The sequence below is a fragment of the Enhydra lutris genome, unplaced genomic scaffold (genome assembly GCF_002288905.1).
Source record: "Enhydra lutris kenyoni isolate GAN:26980312 unplaced genomic scaffold, ASM228890v2 scaffoldscaffold2, whole genome shotgun sequence".
NCBI lineage: Eukaryota > Metazoa > Chordata > Mammalia > Carnivora > Mustelidae > Enhydra > Enhydra lutris.
The window spans coordinates 44,668,869-44,687,902 of NW_019154086.1; the positions used below are offsets into that span (position 1 = coordinate 44,668,869).

The following is a 19,034-nucleotide window of genomic DNA, read 5'->3' on the forward strand; positions in this document are numbered from 1 at the left end:
AAAACTTCTGCATTCTTATATTATTTTCCAGTCCAGAAAGGATTACCATAGAGGGCTAAAATTTCAGATATGACAAAGCTAGCTGCAATATCTGATATAATATAGCATCTCTGGAATTGTTTTCTTTTTCTTTCCTTGACTGACCTTGTAAACTACTGAACTGCAAAGTGTGGCTTGCCTCTAGATATCATATCCTCTAAAGTCCAGAGATCTTCCCACTGCAAATGAGATAAATCACAACATTTTTTTTTTTAACACAAACAAAGAGCTTCTTGGTTGGTAATAATGCCATTTCTGAGTAATTCAAGAGTAAGAGCAGCAGATTGACTGGAGCTGGCTGGGGGTTGGGGAATACCCACAGTCAGCATCAGACACACAGTTGGTGCTTAATAAGTGTTTGTCCCAGCAGAAGAACTCCAGGTGGAGTTGTCTTGGCAATGGCTGGATATGAGAGTCTGTAGTTGACTGAGAGAAAGGAATGGGCTAGAAATTAAGATGACTGGGTATGGATGAGATTGCCCAGGACAAGTTGGTAAAGTGAGAAGGGAATTGAGGAGGTATTCCTGGGCAGTGAATTGGTTTGCTAGGGATGCCATAACAAAAGACCACAAACAGCATAGGACAATACAAATTTATTATCTTATACTTTTATTGATCAGTAGTCCAGGTTGATTCAACTAGGTTCTCTACTCTGGATCTTACAAGGCAAAAATGAAAGTGTTAATTGGCTGGCTCTTAAGAGAAAGCTGTAGGAAGAATCCACTTTCAGGCTCATTCAGGTGACCAGAAGCATCTGTTCCTTGCAGTTGTGGGACCTAGGTCCCTGTTTCCTTGCTGACAGAAAGCTAGGGACACTCTTGCCTCCTAGAAGTCTCTCTTTGGCCCTTGTAGGTAATCTCCTGCATCTCAGAGTCAGCAACAGTGAATGGTATCTTTCTCACACATAAAATCTTCCTTTTTTAAAGTCTCTTTTCTGCCTTCTCTTCAGCTGTATCTCTCTGACTCCAGGTAAAGAAGTTTCTGTGCATTTAAGGTCTCATGTGACTCGGATCCACCCATATAATCCAACATAATGTACTTGTTTTAAGGTAAACTTAATTACATCTGCATAGTCTCCTTTGCCATATAAGGTAATACATGCACAGCTTCCAGACATTAATGTATAGCCTCCTTTGGGAGACATTATTCAGCCTACCACACAGAGTGATGACAGGAACGAGTGGATTAATGTTATGGTATCTCTCCTCATGTCCCTTTTCCCCCTTTCTCTTTCACATGCTCAGTGCTGACTCTTTTCAATATTACTTTTGTTCACTCTTAGCAGTTATGCTAATCTGCTTAGAAACAGGACTATTCACCCTTCACTTTGAAATCTTCCCATATTTTCTTTCAGGGTTTTGATCCACAAGTTGAGAAATGATAGTATATGACACTATTTGTTTCATATATTTTTGTAGCAAGCAAAAAATTTGTTTGGGAGGCCCACTTATTTGATGTGACTGTGATCATGACTAATACAAGTATCTCATTCCTTATAATTGTTAGATTTAATGGGTCACAGTGATATCTTTACCTCAAAATGTTGATTTCTTGGGACACGTCCAAATTTTAGCTGCTTTATGACTCCACTGAGCTTTTCTCTGAATTTATTTAGTGATTTGTAGGCAGACCCTGTCTACCATGTTCATTTTTTAAATGGCAAAATGCGTAAGTAATAATCCTGATTGGAGAATCCTTGTATGACAGGGTGAGGCATCCTCTCTCAGATATTGGGCACACTGCAGATTCCCCATTAAACTGCACCATGGCTCATTAAACACCATTGGTGAGAGAATTGGGTCTTCGTTAAATGTTTATGTTCTGTGCTAATGTTAAATTTAGAACATTCCTGTTGTAGGTACCTTTGGGAAAAATTTTAAAGTACTAGCTAAAGTGTCAGCAGATTTCAGCCCATAAATTCCCAAATACAAGATCTGGAAAATGTCCCTCAACCCCAGGTTTATTCCCAGGTTTCTCTCTTTTCAATCTTTATGTATTTTATTTATTTTTCTCTTCTCAATGCCAAATGTCATGATTTTCAGATGATGTTTATATACTCTCAGTGACTTCTAAGGACCTTACTTTTGGTTTTTAGGCACAAGAGAAAGTAAATTATTCTGGAACACCATTCAGCCCTATTTGAAGTCAAGGAAGAGATGTGTGATTGTTAGTGTTTTGATTATGCACCTACACACTGAAGAAACAATCTCAGTCCGCTAAGCACTTACATTAAAAAAAAGGGACTTAAATAAGTACAAGTACTAATGACAGAAATGTGATTCCAGAAGTGTACTAGTGGAGTTAATGTGAAAAGAATAATTTTTCTCATTTAAGAGTTTATAGAAATCCTCTACGTGTATGCCAAAAGAGTCAGCTTGTTACTGTGACAAGAGATAATAAGATCCAGGGAGGCTTACTCAACAGGAATCCAACATGAGAATTAAGTTCTGCAGAAAATTATTTGAGGGACTATTTTTTCATTTCTTTACAAGATGTTGCTTACTTAGCTTAATGCATAGAATATAAGTTAATTCATTACATACAACAAATGCCTTAGGACAGTGCTTCTCAAACTTTTGTTGTCACAAGCCCTTTACAACTCTTCAAAATTAGGGAAAGACCCCAAGGAGTTTTTGTTTATGTGTGTTATATCTATCAATATTTACCATATTAAAACTTAAAAAATTTAAAAACATATTTTGTTAATTGAAAATAACAATCAGGGGCGCCTGGGTGGCTCAGTGGGTTAAAGCCTCTGCCTTCGGCTCAGGTCATGATCTCAGGGTCCTGGGATTGAGCCCCACATAGGGTTCTCTGCTCGGCGGGGAGCCTGCTTCTCCCTCTCTGTCTCTGCCTGCCTCTCTGCCTACTTATGATTTCTGTCTATCAAATAAACAAATAATAAAAAAAATAATCATAGGGGTGCCTGGGTGGCTCAGCTGGTTAAGCATCCAACTCTTGATCTTGGCTCCGGTCATGATCTCAGGGTCGTGAGATTGAGCTCCGCTTTGGGCTCCATGCTGGGCACGGGGCCTGTGTAGGATTCTCTCTCTCCCTCTGACCCTCCCCCCACCCTCTCTCTAAAAATAATTTTAAAAAGAAATAATCATAAACCATTTACATCCTAAATAATATATTTTATGAAAAATAAATTAATTTCCAAAGCAAGAAAAAAAATGTACTAAGAAAAGTTACATTGTTTTACATTTTTTTAATGTGTGTTATAATAGAAGATAGTTGGATTCTCACATCTGTTTCTGCATTCAATTGCACTATCCCGCCTCAAATGGCCCCTGGAAAATTCCACTGTACACAGATGAAAGATTAAGAATGGAAAATGCAAGTAACATTTTCACATTACTCTGAAAATGGATTTGACCTTGGGGATCTTCCTGAATAGGTCTCAGAAACCCCCTGGGGTCCCTCGATGATACTTTGAAAACATTGCCTTGGGGCGTGAGGGCTTATTTCTCCCAAGGATCATTGGTGAAGAAGACTATATTAGTGTGATTGCAAATAGTATTTTCTCCACTACTAACTCTGTACCAAAATGATATATCATACTGATGGCCAAAATAAAATTACAGTGTTTTAAAGGCTAAATCATTCATGATGTTTTATGTAACTTCTCATTTGGAATTACCTCAATGAAGTAACTTCTAGTGATTAGCTTTTAGATCTAGTATTGTTTCTCTGATCTATTTGAGAAGGCTAAGGTTTTCTAGTTGTATTTCTGGAATATGATTAGCAGAGCTTCACTGGCAAAACCAATTTATGTACTGATTCTGCTGCCAAGTCTCCACTGAGAAGGTTTAATCTAAAAAAAAAAAAAAAAAAAAAAAAATCCAGTATTTCAGGCTGTATTCAGTATACCTCAATTTTTTGGAAGCCTCTTCTTGAAATCTCACTATTTGCAATATTTCAGAAAAGTGGGGAAACTTGCAGGAGAATTTCCTCCTCCATCAACCCTCTGAGGAAAAAAAAAAAAATACATTTTCACAATACTCACTTTGGAATTGGAAAAATGCTACCTTGTTTATGAGAATTCCGGGGTTCTCCACCTGCCAGGTCTGACACAATTCTGCTGTGCAAGCCTGAGATATTTGATTCTCCATGTGTTGGGGACAAGTGTCATACATACTGATTTGCACAGAAAACCACAGAGAGCACTCTCCAGGGAAAGTCAGCAGTTTGACAAGACTGAGTGATAACTTAGAACAACAGGGATAAGAACTATTGTGTGGAGCTGTTCATGAACCCAGGCAGATCTTGCGCTAGTTTGCTGAGAGCTGCTGCATTAAAATATCATTTGAAATTTAAATTCCTTGTAAAACACCAAAAAAATATGGGTCAGAAAACTACTAATCGAGATCCCAGGGAAAGGACTGTTATTAAATCACCCCGAAGACTTAGAAGTGACTGAAAGATAAAGAGCATTGGAAAAGTGGTCAGTTAAAACACCAGCAGTTAAAAGAAAGAAAGAAAGAAAGAAAGAAAGAAAGAAAGAAAGAAAGAAAGGAAGAAAGAAAGAAAGAAAAAAGGAAAACAACTTTTAAAAATCAGCATATGGATGTATTGATGGGATCCAGTAGTCATTATCTGTATTACAGGTCCAGTTATGCTTATTATATTTGAGATGAGAAAATGTTCGTTTTCATGCTATAATAAGGTTGTAGTAGGGGACAAGACTCTTGGTATGATGAACAAATTAATCAAAATATATTACTTCATTGTTGGGGCTTTTCTCTTGAAGAATGAGAGTTATCCTATATATGACCTTGGAAATTTTTCATAAAATTTTTCATAAAACTTGAATCATTCTGGACATTTTCAATCCTCCTTTAGCCTCTAATTCATGTGTTGGTCTTCTTGCTCTCAGCAAATGATCTTGCTTCATGAGAAAACAACTTTTTTTCAACCTTTCAGTTGTTCTCTGCCTTCTCTTGACCTTGACCCAGCAGTTCCCCTTCTTTTTCCTGTCTTCAACCTCTCTGTCTTCTGGCTTATTCTGTTCAACCTATAAATTAGAAATCTAAGAGAAAGTCTCCCTTGGCTTTTTACCCCATAGGCTACTATTTTTTCTCTCTCCATCCCTCATCATCAGCTTCTTAGAAGTGCAGTCCACACCACTGCCTCATCATTCATGCCCCCCAACTACTCCTTGCTGTTTGCTTGATGCAGTTATTTATTTTCTCAGAAATCTCCAATGATTCAATGGCATTTCTCAGGCATCCACTACTCTCACCTGGAGTGTATGTTTGTGTGTACGTTTGTGTGTATGTCTGTGTGTACTTGTCTATTTAAGCATAAGCTTCTATGTGCTTGTATCCCTACCTACCAATTTGAGAGACAAAGTGGGTTTTTCTCTAGCTTAAAAGTCAGGGAGAGAGAGGGTGTATGGAGGAGCAGGAGCCCCAAATGAAGTGTTGGAACTTGCCACAAAGAGATAAGTGGAACTAAAATGTGACAAAAGCAAATAAGATCAAATCCCTGCTAAAATCAGAGGTTTAAGGAATTGGATTTTATCTCCACTTCTTCCTATCTACATGGTGTCCAGGGCGTTCTCCTCATACTCTCAGAAGTCTCATTGCTTTTTGGCCAATCTTGGACAACCAGGTTGTCCTTACAAACCCAACCAGGTATAGGCAGAGCTGGTGTGAGCTTGTCCACCACTGTTCCAAGAGATTGTCTCCTGGGAAGGTGCCACAGAGTCTTGGACATTCTGTGTAAGAACAAGTCCTGCCAGTGAGCTAATTAAATGAGTTTCTTTAAGAGTTCCAAGCTTAGCAGCAAGAGTGGGTTGCTAATTTCCTGACTCACCTATTCAATTCATTTGTGGTCCCAGCAAATATTCCATCTTGTAGGATACACTGCCTGGCTTTATTTCGAAGCTGTTCCTAGGGTAGATAGGAATGTGCAAAATAATAGCTTTTCTCTTTTGTGTGGGGTATCACTTATGAAGTAGAGTTCAGTTCTTTGTGCAAAAGGAATTGTGGGAATGCCAAAACATTTTTGAACAAAACTAGATATTCAATTAAAAGTCTTTCTCTCCAAAAGCCTGAAGTTCTTACTGGAAAGATGAAGAGTCCCTCTCGGCACAGAGAGGACCCCATAACTGAGGAGGTGGGGGGAGGAACACAGGTTTTTCTTCCCAATTTGTGGGCCTAGGAAACCTCTCTGGGAGTGCAGATGAGCTGCAAGTCAACTTCAGAGCTTAGAAATACAAGTAACTACAGAGACAAAAGTCAACAATAAAGCTGCCATGATAGAATTTTGTAGTTTATGAATAACTTTACTTTTATTCCACAGGATCCTGGGGAAAGGAAAATGTTATTAATTAACAGCAACCCCCCCCCCAAGATGAAGCCTCTTTGTTTTGATGAGATACAAGGTCTTGACTCTATCCAAGAAGGAGAGAGATTACTTAGCAGAGATAATTGCTACCTTCCCCTCCTACCACTACCTGCAAAGACTAAGGATTGTAGCAAATGTGAACACCTACCCACTACTAGAGAGTACATCTCTGCCATTTTGCCTATCATAATTAAGGACCTATTCAGCTAGAATAATAAAATTTATTCTATCCCTGGCAAAAGGGGATCTAGCTAATTGTCATGCTAATTCATAACATTTTATTGCTGGTGTCTCTTTTATCCCAAAGCTGGTAGTTGAGTTCAATATTCCTTCCTCCAGGATAATTTTCAGTAAGTAAAAATCTATCTACAGAAATTCATGATGAATGTGGTTTCCAGCTAACTTGTTCTTGCTTAGGGTCAGGTTTGGCAAATATATCACATGTGTTTTTCTTGCTTCTTTTTCTCCATTCACCCCTTAACTATAAATGTCCCTAAGAATTTCTCATGAACTCTCTTCTTTGTCTATATACTTTGCCCAGGTTCTTAGCTATTCTTTTAGCTTTATGTTTCATCCATATGCTTATAACCCCCAAATTCTGTCTTCTGCCTTAACTCTGTATAGTTTCAGCCTTTTGTTTCCAGGTTTCTTATTGAAATTTCCATTTTAAATTCAACCTTTTTAAGTCAACATGTCCCAAACCAAAGTTACTGGATTCCTCTGTCCACAAACTAATTTCTCTTATGCAGCCCTAACCACTAATTGTCTAGCATTGAAACCCGGAGTCACTCCTTGCTACCTTTCAAACACCAAGACTCATCAATTCTCCATCCGAAGTATCTTAGACATACAGTCTCTCTTGCTATGTCCTCTCTTGACATTACCTTTTATATATTCACTCATTAAAGGCTTGCTATATTGTAGCACTGTCCTAAGGGTTAGTGACACACAAGGGAGATAAAAATCAATGAATAAGTGAAGTACAAACCACCGTGGCCATTGACCTATCAGAACCCAGGATGGTGGATGTGCTGGGTAGAGCAGGATGTACAGGAGTTTGTGAGTCTGATTCTAGGATTCTTTCTATCTCAGTACAGCTCATTTATTGGCTGCTGCCTGTGCTTTATTTCCAAAACTAAAATCAGATTGTCTCTCTTCTGATTAAAATCCTCTCCTGGATCCCCACTGCAGCAGAACAAGTACCAAACTTCTTGATTCTACTTACAAAACCTTCCAACTCAGCTTTTGTTCCCCATAGCACTCTTCTTTTATACAACGTAGTTACTAACCTCACAGTCCATGAAAAAGGAAAGAACAGAAATGAAAATGCCCATGCTGCCTTAAAAATTTACCATCAGTATCATTCCCAATCATCCTTTTGGCAATCAACTCAATGGATCATTTTCCTAATGATTGCTTTTCACACTTTGCATAACTGTTTCAAGTATCAAGACACTGAATGGTTTTGATGAACATAGATAATCAGTGTGTGATTATTTACTGTCCTAATGTATGCTCCAAGGCTCCATAGAATATGTGTGCATAGAGTAGCCATGCAGCAGGCTGCCAGAAACAAGTTCTCCGGTCCTGTTCTTAGGAACACAAGGTTCATCTTTATAGATGAGTATAATCTTTAAGACAGCCAGGTACTGGCCACCTCTCCATTCACAGGAGTAGGCCATGTAACAACATTCATTCATTAATGCATTTACTCACTCAGTCATCCATGCATCAAACACTGAGCATTTGCCAAGTGCCCTGTGTTGCAAAGATGTGCCCTGTCCGCAGGGAGCTCAGTGTCTTCTGTGATAAGTTTTGCGATTTGATTCAAATATGGGGACTAAAAAGGAGTGAGCCAGATTTCTGCTGAGGAAATGGGGTCCTGGGAGACACTTAGAGAGGTTTTTAAAAATTGAAGAATGGGGTTTGGGGAGAACAAGAAGTCGTATGTGTGAGTATGTGTGTGCGCATTTAAGGAATGGGGAGAATGGTGGTTCATGGATGGGAAAGAAATTGCTGCTCTGAGAAAGTGAATCAAAATACAAAGTTAATTTAAAAACTACATGATTTCAGTGATTTGGGGGAAATTATGGCAAGTTCAGTGTGACTTGAGGCAGGCAGCAATGGGTGAGCAGGGGTTACAGGGGGAGATGCTGGAAGGTAAGCAGGGTGCAGATTATAGAAGACTTGGAGTGTGTGGCTCAAACTTTCTCTGTAAGCAGTGGAAGCCCAGAGAAATCTCTAAGCAATGGAGTGGCTCATCAGATTTTTTTTTTTTTTTTTTTTTTTTTTAATGACGGTCCAATGTGGATACGAAGGATGGATTTGAGAACAAGAGCATTTAATGAATCCTTTCTAGAGGTGACCATAACCACGGACAAATCCATGGCTGTGTTTTAGCTAACTTTGCATGTTTGGGTGTGTTTCCTCCTAGTGACAGTGCTGGCCATTTTCCATGAACTGCACGTCGACCTTGACCTGTACACACTCCTGTTCGGGGAGAGCGTATTGAATGATGCAGTGGCCATTGTCCTCACATAGTAAGTACCAGAACTTGGCCTCTGTTTTTTTGACCATGTGAAATATGCTTCCAGTTGGTGATAATTCCTGATGGCTTTAAAGTATCTTTTCTCTTATGTCACAGAGATGTGGCAATTTCTCATTTTTAAGCAAGTGTTACCACAGAAAATCTCTAATAATGGGTATAATTCATTAGGTACCTAATTTTTAACACTATTAATGAGTTTCATGTTTCCAACCTATTACAAGATACTACCCAGGGGGGGTAACTTCTTTTCCTCAGGTGCATATATTTAGCTAATTCAATTAGAGTTCCTAAAATGAACATATGAGCTTCCCTCATTTTAAATCATTATCATTTAATTTTTTCCCTTATACAAACCATTTTCCAATAATGGACTACTGCTAACCATTGTATTTATAGTAAGTTTGACAAATTGGAGATAGAAACCGAGAGTCAGACTACTCTTTATTTCTCAATGCAAATGTAATGTGTTATCAGAACACACACATCTTTAAATCCTCATGTGATATGTGAAACTAATGGAACTTCAACTAAATGCTAATGTAATTTTCCCTTGATCCTGGAAGAATTTTCCTTTTGAGATGGGAACTAGTGCTCTTTCCTCACCTCCCCTTTAGACACTTGCCATTTATATTTAATAAATGCCACTTTGGTGGCTTTCAGTATGTCAGAGGTCTCTTCTTGGTTTTAGATTAAGACCAACATTTTGGGCAACTGTCAAATACCCCAAAGGAAAATAGCTATCTGACAATTAAATGTGACTATAGGACTCAATTCAGGGTGTTAATCACTTCAAATGCATTTGAAAATGTATTATGAAGTAACAAAAGATGTTTAAAAGCCTGATCTCAGAGTAAGAAACAACAGAACAGCACTACTCTTCTTCTGCCAACTCACATTTCTTAAGGCTGCCAACCAAAGTTGCCAGTGAATTCAGCAACTTTTAAGCAAGGTCTTCAAATAAACTTGTATTTCACCTGGCCCTGAGAGGAGCCTTCCCTGTATTAAAGGAAAATATTGGTGAGTGGAAACTGAGAGCAAAAGCCATGGCAGATTCACAAATGCTAACGGATGCTTTTAAAGAAAACACCAAGAACGATTAATTAGGACATCAGGAATCTCTGTCCAAGAAATAGGAGTATTAAAGGAACATTTGGAGTAAAAGTTGTTTAAATCTGCTGAGTCCCTCATTTTTGCCTCCTGGGCTGCCAAGTTGTAAAAGGCCAAGTAAAACGAAACCACTAAAGCACAAATGAGCTTGGGAAAGAGTCACACAGCTACAACCAGGGGAGAGTTTGGCCTTTCCACTTTCAGCACCATCATTCATAGTAGTTTCCCACTAAAAAAAGACTCCAGTGATGAATGTTGATGCTGTCGTGTATAGATCTCAGGGGCATTTGAAACAGTCTATTTATTATCTATTCAGATCAATACATGATTATTATGGCAGTGCCTCTTCTCTCACCTACTCATGTATTGCATGACTTAAGAAGTGTTTCCCACCGTGGTAGGATCTCTTCCTTACTAGGGACAAGACACTTGCCATTCTAGCCAAAATCTTATGTTTTCTAAATTTGGCAATTAAGGTGTCATAGAGTGACCCCAAAGAGTTCCACCTTTAAAGTAAAAGGAAAACTAAATTAGAAATAGTTGGCATGGAAATGTCCACACATTCAAATTCTAGGCTCTTTCTTCTACCTGGTGCACCTGGACCCCACTGGCCTCTTCCTGAGCTCTACTGAGAGTGGGTACCTGCACCATCCCGATCTGCACTGTCTGCTCTCCAGCGCCATCTGTGGCTGGCCACATCCTCCAGACTGTGCAGTTTTCCACTATGTTGTACTCTTCACTTTGCTCACTTGCTTATGTGCTTTTTAAACTTAGTTTCCAGCACACGTGACAATCCTTTTATATACCTATTTACATACACACATATTCCCTCTCCTTTTTATGCACCATCACCAGACTCTTTCATCCAACTACCTTCTTGCTTCCTTAGAAAAGCCCTATTTAAAAGTTTTGCATGACTTTCAGACCAGAAGTTCAAATGTTTGTCTCTTCACTTTCCTCTTCCTTCATGTGAAATTGTGCGTAGCACCCAGACACAGCTCTCTGCCTGGTAACTCATGCTTTACCTGCACAGAGTTCACTCCTCCTCAGCTTGTTTCTGCCTAATCAGGTCTTTCACCACCTCAGTCTCCGTCAGGAACCATTAGCCCACATGTTAAGTCCCCAATCTAGCCCTGCATGAACCTCTATCAATTCCCGTCCAGCATAGCAGGGCAATCTTGGGATTACACTTGTATTTGCCTTTCCTTTTTTTTAAGATAGTAACTTTTTGAACACAGAGTCTGTATGATTGCAATGCATATTAAAAGAAAAAATGAGAGGTGCCTGGGGCGCTCAGTTAGTTAAGCATCTGACTCTTGATTTTGACTCAGGTCATATGATGTCATGGTTCAAGGGATGGAGCCTGACATTAGACTGTGTTCCCAGTGGGGAGTCTGCCTGTGGATTGTCTCCCTCTGCCCCTCCCCCCACTCATGCACATGCTCCTGCAGGCACATGCATGCTCTCCTTCTCTCTCCCTAAAATAAATAAATACATCTTCTAAAAAAAAAAGAACAAATGAAATCCCTTTTGTGTTTTCCTCTTCTTAGTTCTGTCTTTGTATAGTTTTGAAGTTTAAGAATAGTGATAAAGCTCTTCTTGTATCATGGAAAAGAAAAGTTATGCACTTTGATATGAGATCAAGTTTAATGAAGAACTCAGATCATCAACTGCTATGGCCCTTGGTACTACCTCCAGAGCTCCTTTGGGATGGCCACACAGTGTCATTTACATTCCCATCTCCCATCATTAAATATTCCTGTTTAAGGATCATCCTTTCAGTTTTAGTATTTTTAAAATTTTAATTGTTAGCATTGTGACAATACTGTGCTCTAGCATTTCATTCAAATACATAGTAATTTAGCCACATTTTAGATTAAGTCAACTTTTCTGTGCTAGTCTAAGAAGCCAATGGGAAATTATGGTACTTTTTTTAGGTTAAATGTGCTCTGAGTTTCAGACAACTAACATATAATCGAATTTGATGACCACAACTCTTATATTTGACAGCAGGTGGTAGATGGTATCCCTATGGCTTAAAATGATCCAGAATTGTTCACTTTAAAATGAAAGTAACTTTATTTAACAAAAAATTTGAAATTAGCTTGTCTTTCTCTGACCCACACTGTCATTTTAAGTATGTAGGGAATGCCATGCCCAAACATGTAGAATGTATACTGGTTCATGAATGAATTCCACATGATGGCTTTGCATTTCTAAAGATTGTTTAATAGGCTATGAAGGAAGGAAAAAGACATATTGAAGAGGTCTTGAAGACGTGTGTTTTTGAATACTGAGCAAAGACATTACTTTCAGAGGCAGTATGGTGGAGTACGAAGAGTCCTAGATTTAAGTCAAAAGAGCTGGTGTCAGGATTGCTGTGGATTTACTGTGCAATTATTACAGTTGACAGGAAACCAACACAAACTGTTGTAAGCAAAAAGGGAATTTGTATTGGCTGATGTGACTGAATAACAGGAGTGGAAATGGCAGCAAAGGACTCACTAAAATGAGCAGGAACTCTTTTTTTCCTCAGCTTCTTCAGGGTTAGCTCCCTCACCTGGTCCCAAGCTGGCTGCCAACATCTCTGAGGTCTGTACCTTCCTTCAGGAGAATGGAGCAAGCATCTTTGTTCCATTATTCCCAGTCCAAATCTTAGTCCACCTTACAGATTATAATGCCATTTCACACCCACTGTGGCCAGGGGAACGTTCTGCATTCATTGGCTCAGGTCTAAGTCACATGCTTCATGGGTTTAAGAATGTACTTATTTTCAAAATAATAATAATAATAATAATGTACTCATTTTCACTTGGAAGCATATAAACTAATCCTGGGGAGAGGTGGGATATTGCTCAGAGTGATATTGCCACAAAAAAGAAGTGGATGTGAGACAGAAACAAAACACAACCAAACCTAGAAGACCACAACAGTGACTGTACATGCTTATAAACTCTCTGTACTTATTTCTTTACCCGTGAAATGTAAAAACAGTTGTTCTATATACATTAGAAAATTATTCCGAGCAATAAATAAAGCAATATAGTTGGACTCTATAATCTTTAAAATCAATGTGATCTATGCTATATAAGGATACATATAATTTATATAACCATTTATATCAATATCTTTCATTGTACTTACAAAGATCTCTTTGCCTTCATTATAATGACTAAGGATAGACCTGCTTCTAGTGAAGCATTCTTTTATAAATATGGCATTTTATGATCCAAGGAATATAGAGAATAACCATTTTCACATGTGATTTCCCCCATTAAGAATGAAGCACTTAGTTAAAGCATACTGTCTAAAGTTGATAAATCAAGAAATGGAGGTTGAAGTATATTACTTAAAGTTATAAAGTCACTCACAACCAAAATTGATAACACTCCTGGGAGTTAGTTAGAAGAGGGGAGAGGGAAAGGAAGGGATAAGTTAACTAAAATGTCACATCGCTCATAATAATAAATCAATATATACTATGTGGATTTGATAAATTAAGAAAGGGAGGTATATCCATATTATTTGGTCATATGACAGTCATCAGAAGAACAAAAACATAAATAGTTAAAGGAAATTCTTTTGCTTTGTAGAACTCTGATTTATACAAAGGGGGGAAATGTAATATACTCTTTATTTTGTATCTTTTTATACTGTTTGAATGTTTGCATTTGTTGTATCTATTTGTATCTATTTAAAGTGTTCTTTAGGTGATTAAGATATCAAGCAGAAACAAGAAAAGAAAAGCCAATTTATTTAATGGCAACAGAGTCCCGCAATCCTACCAAGCAAGAGTCACCACAAATAAATGGTGAAGGATAAACCAATGAAAGCAGTTTCAACACACATGTTGATAAGTTGATGGTCTTTATAATGTACATGATGAATTGTTAATCACCTTAATATACCAAATGAACTAGTTATGTTACTTTACGTAAATTACTTAACGTCCCTGTGCCTAGATGTCTTGTTTATAAAACAGGGCTGGTAAAAGCACTCACCTCATTAGGCGAGATTGAACATAGAACACCTAGGATAGCGCCTGACACATAATACTCAATAAGAATTAGATATTAGCTGCTGATATTACTGCCGTTATTAAAGACCAATAAGGAAAATGTAAACATGATAGAAAAATCGGCAAAGGAAATAAGTAGGTAATGAACAGAGGAAACATAAATGACCAGTAATACTGCTAGATAAGATCAGCTTCACTATTGATGAAATAAAACAAATTAAACCACCAACAAAGTATTATTTTTTGATAAGCAAATCTTCAAATCTCCAGAAGTCATGGAAGAACAGGCGTACTTCAGGTAAATTGGAATTTGAGTAAGTGGGAAGGAACCCTTCTACATACTGGTGAAAGAGAAAACCAAGGGAACTTTTACAAAGGCAATTGGCATTACTTGTTAAGAATTATTAGAGTATGTTAGTCCTCTATCCACCTATTTCATTTTTAGAAATTTATCCTAAGAAGTAACTAAGGGCTTATGTAACTTTCTCCATGGAGATGAGTGCATTGATTTGCACAAGAAATTGTACATAAGTTACTAGTTGGTTGAATAAATTATAACACATTAATATCATGTAATCCTTATGCAGTCATTTGAAAAATGACATACAAAAATGTATTCATGTGAAAAGATATTCACAATACATTTTTAAAGAAATTAAGATATTTTAAAATGTTATATACAGTAAGACCTATTTTGGTTAAAAAATCACAGCCAAATTTGTGTCTGTGAGCATATATATAACGTATTATAAATAAAATTTATATATAAATTCAAAGAGGTAGGATCATAGGTGATTTTCATTTTCTTCTTTTGGCTTATATATATATATTTATTGGAAATAATTAAGCTACTAATGATCCACTCTGGTCCAAAGAATCCCCCATAAACATACTTAAAAATAGGCAATCTTCACTTAAGTACTTAAATACAGATTCTAGGGCACCTGGGTCGCTCAGTCAGTTAAGCATCCAACTCTTGATTTCAGCTCAGGTCATGATCTCACGCACTCAATGGGAAGTCTGCTTCAAGATTCTTTCTCTGTCCCCCCTGTCTCCCCTAACCTAAAATAAATAAGTAAACCTTTAAAAGAAATAAAATAAATACAGATTCTATAAAGGTTTAAGTCTAAAATTTTTTCTACCCATGAAAGAGCAGAAAGAGGATGTTGAGTGTTCTCAGCCATTTATCTGCAAAACAGAAATATTGCCAATATTGTACTGAAAGATCTACTTGTGAAATAATTCCACGATGTACAAATGCCTCCAGATTTTCTTAGAGATAAAAGAAAAACCCCATTAAACAGCTGGCTCTTGGATGACAATAAATACACACTAGGTGCCTTTGTTCCCTTATAAGCAAATGCTTCTAAGGAAATTCAATGTAGATCATCAAAAAGGAGGGAGAAATAGAGCCCTAATTTTCTTTTTTTAAATAAGAGTGTTATGCTGCTTAGCGGATCTTACTAGAAAATGTCATTTAAAGTGTGATACCAGTGAATGCTTGGCACTTAGAGTGACTGACATTTTGAAAGACCACACTTTTTTATCCCATGCATCTTAAGCAAAATTTAACATGGAAGTTAATGGGATGGCTGTGAAACTCAAAGAACTATGTGACTAAGGAGAGTCGAGACATCTATCACGCACCCATTCAATAAAAATGTTCTGAGCGTCTGTATGTACCAGACATTACACTGAGCATTGATGTTATAGATGGATAGGTACAGTCACTCATCCTTGCCTTCAACAGCCCCTCACTAAAATAGGCAAACAGTAGCTTGTAGCTATTTAATGTAATATGTGCACAAACCTTGCTCTAAAAATCATCCCAGAAAGCAGTTGTGTAGGGTTGGTTATAAACATATATCACTAAAGAAATTCATTATTTCTCTTGGTACCATCTTCTCTAGATTGCACGCTCCTTGAAGGCAAGTTCTACCTTTCTCCATCCCCCACAACACACAGTTAATTATTTGGAAGTTTCTTAAATAATTACTGAAGAAGCAAGTAAGTATACCTTTTCAGATGAAGGTAGAGCCATTTTACTAATCCTCTCATTAAAATCTACTCCAGAGGATTGATGTTTAACATTCTTTATACTGCTTCTTCTGAATATTTGAAAAGCTTGTTAGCTACCTTCATTAACTCAACTTCCTCTCCCATTTGACCCGTAGTTGTAAACACAGAGGTGATAAAAAGGTGTCTCCTTTTGATGAGAATAAACCAAAACTGTTATCACAACCAGAAAGTATATTTCTCACGAATCTGCTTAACTTAAAAACAAGTTTCTTATATCTTGACACATCTTTCTGAAGGTAATTCACTTTGATATTTGCCTTGGAAACTGATCATCAGCATGAAACACATTTATTTTGATGCCTGTCTAGATACTGCTGTGATATATAATTAAAAAAAAAAAAGTTAAGGCCTTTTTTGCCTAAGAACTCCTTGTCCTGGCAGTCAATTCCATGCTGACTTCATTTTTTGGACACCAGGTGGCATCACCTAGCAGGAATGGGCAGGCGTCCTGGCATCCTGAAGAAGTGGCTAGGAGGCAGAGCTCAGCTGACCTCCAGCTTTAAGTCTAAAAGCCAGTGCTTGCTATCCACACACCTGCTTGCTCCTGTGGCTGTTTCTTTTTTCTTATTCCTGATCCCTGGTTCCTGTTTCCTGGCTATGACTCTGGCCTCTTTCTACACTAGCTCCTAATGTCCCTGTTCAGATTACTGGGAAGTGACCTTGGTTTATCCTGTGACTCTGATCCTTGTCTCTCGGCTTAGATACAATGTTCACTCACTGCTTCTCCAGAAATCAGCCTCATGACTTAGAACTTCTTCGCTTAGTGTCAAGCCATGCATGACAAATTGATCTACCAAAAATAAAGAAATAGAAGAAATCCATATTGCTTCTTTCTTATCTTAATTCCATTGTACTTTAATTCATTGGTGTATTAGTCCGATGTAAGCGACAGAAACCCAATTCAAATTAGCTTAGGCAAAAAGAATTCATTGGCCTCTTCAGCAGGGGCTGGGTTAAGTCTGGGCAAGCCAGGACTCAGGGATTCAAACATGTTTATTTGTTCTTTTCTATTGTCTATTCTTTCCTTTTTCTTTCTTGGTTCTGAATTCCTCTTAGTGCTAGCCTCACTCTTTACTAGTATAAATACATGACTTATTCTAACAAACAGAAGAGGGTAGCTAATGGCATCTCCAGGCTCATACTGTTCTATTTCAAAGTAACATTTCATACTCCCAATATTTACATGTCAAACACAGAGAAGGATTCGAATTGGCTCTGCTTATATCAGAAGATCACCCCAAGGCCAATCACATTGTATTTCAAGGGAATTAATGATGATTGGCCAGATCTGAATGATTTCCCCATCCTTGTGGCCATTGGCAAGGAATTTATAATTAGAAGAAAGTGACTGGAGGACAGGTATAATGGGCATCCCAGAACAGTAACTATGGTATTTCATGATAATAAAATATTCAGAACATGGTGGATTAAAATAAAGCAGATAGGCCATATGCCATTATAAACTGAAAGAAATGCTTTGTTTGAAAAGGCAAAAAAATTCTTTTCTAAATGTAGAGTTGATTTTTAAGAAAAGAAAAGGAAATTCTCAAGTGTGGGAAACAAGAGAGAAATCACCTTCTGTGGGAAGCTACCACTGTCAGTGGCCATAGGATTTTGTGTAGGATATAGACCCAGAGGTTTTGGAGTTGGAGTCTTAATTTCATGTGGAAGTGATGGAAGTCAAATCTTTTTGAATAAAGCCTGGAGTCCAAAGTGTTCCCTCAGTCACATGGACTCTGTTCACCAGCCTTAAGGAATCATGAGGAAACTTGCCATCAATGTGGAATTTGAATCAAAATCCCTGATCTTGCAGTTGTGACAGAGGAAATAGAAGCCAATAAATTAATACAAAAGTTTTCAGTACTATTGATATGACTGCCCCAGCCTCATTTCTCTTTTCTTACTTCCAAATATGCTAAACTGCTTTGAGCTGAGACTTTCTTAACCCAGGCACATGGAATTCCCACAGGAAAAAAAACAAAAAACAAAAAACAAAAAAAACCCCAAAAAACCCACAATTTTTCCTGAAAATAAGCTCATGGTAAGAGTTTGCAGGCCGCAAAGGGGAAAAAAAATCCACCATGAAGAAAAGCCAGGAGATAAACAAAAAAGTAAATCAGAAGAACAAGAACCTTACAGGACTAAACAAACATTTCAAAAATCTGAGAACAATTATAAAATGAGCATATTAAAAATTATGGAAGAAATCAGAGAAAGACAATTATCATATGATCTCTCTGATATAAGGAATTTGAGAGGCAGGGTCGGGGGTTTGGAGGGTAGGGAAGGAAAAAATGAAACAAGATGGAATCAGGAGGGAGGCAAGCCATAAGAGACTCTTAATCTCACAAAACAAACTGAGGGTTGCTGGGGAGAAGGTGGGTAGGGATAGTGTGGTTGGGTTATGGACGTTGGGCCTCAGGGGTGTGTGCTATGGTGAGTGCTGTGAAATGTGTAAGACTTATGATTCACAGACCTGTATCCCTGGGGCTAGTAATACACTCTGTGTTAATAAAAATAATTTTAAAAATTAAAAAATGACTGAAGAGATACATGGAGAAGCAAGGAAAATATGAAAGAATAACATAATAAGAAACAAAAATTTTTCAGAAAGAAAAATGTGGATATTGGCTTTAAAAACTGAATGACAAAATGTCATATTAAATCCAGCTGGTGGGGGCACCAGGGTGGCTCAGTGGGTTAAGCCTCTGCCTTTGGCTCAGGTTATGATCCCGGGGTCCTGGGATCAAGCCCCGCATCGGGCTCTCTGCTCAGCAGGGAGCCTCCTTCCTCCCCTCATTCTCTGCCTGCCTCTCTGCCTACTTGTGATCTCTGCCTGTCAAATAAATAAATAAAATCTTTTTAAAAAAATAAAAATAAAAATAAATC

General features: G+C 37.8%; 1 protein-coding gene across 4 annotated transcripts in view; it reads left to right on the forward strand.

The window, feature by feature from the left end:
- The window catches only part of LOC111147846 (solute carrier family 9 member A9), a 536,315-nt gene that overhangs the window by 166,779 nt on the left and 350,502 nt on the right, over nucleotides 1–19,034 (forward strand). For all 4 annotated transcript variants that reach the window (XM_022504100.1, XM_022504104.1, XM_022504114.1 and 1 more), the window contains exon 6: nucleotides 8,828–8,933. In XM_022504100.1, the coding sequence (XP_022359808.1) occupies nucleotides 8,828–8,933 (106 nt within the window). The remainder of the gene's footprint in view (nucleotides 1–8,827; nucleotides 8,934–19,034) is intronic.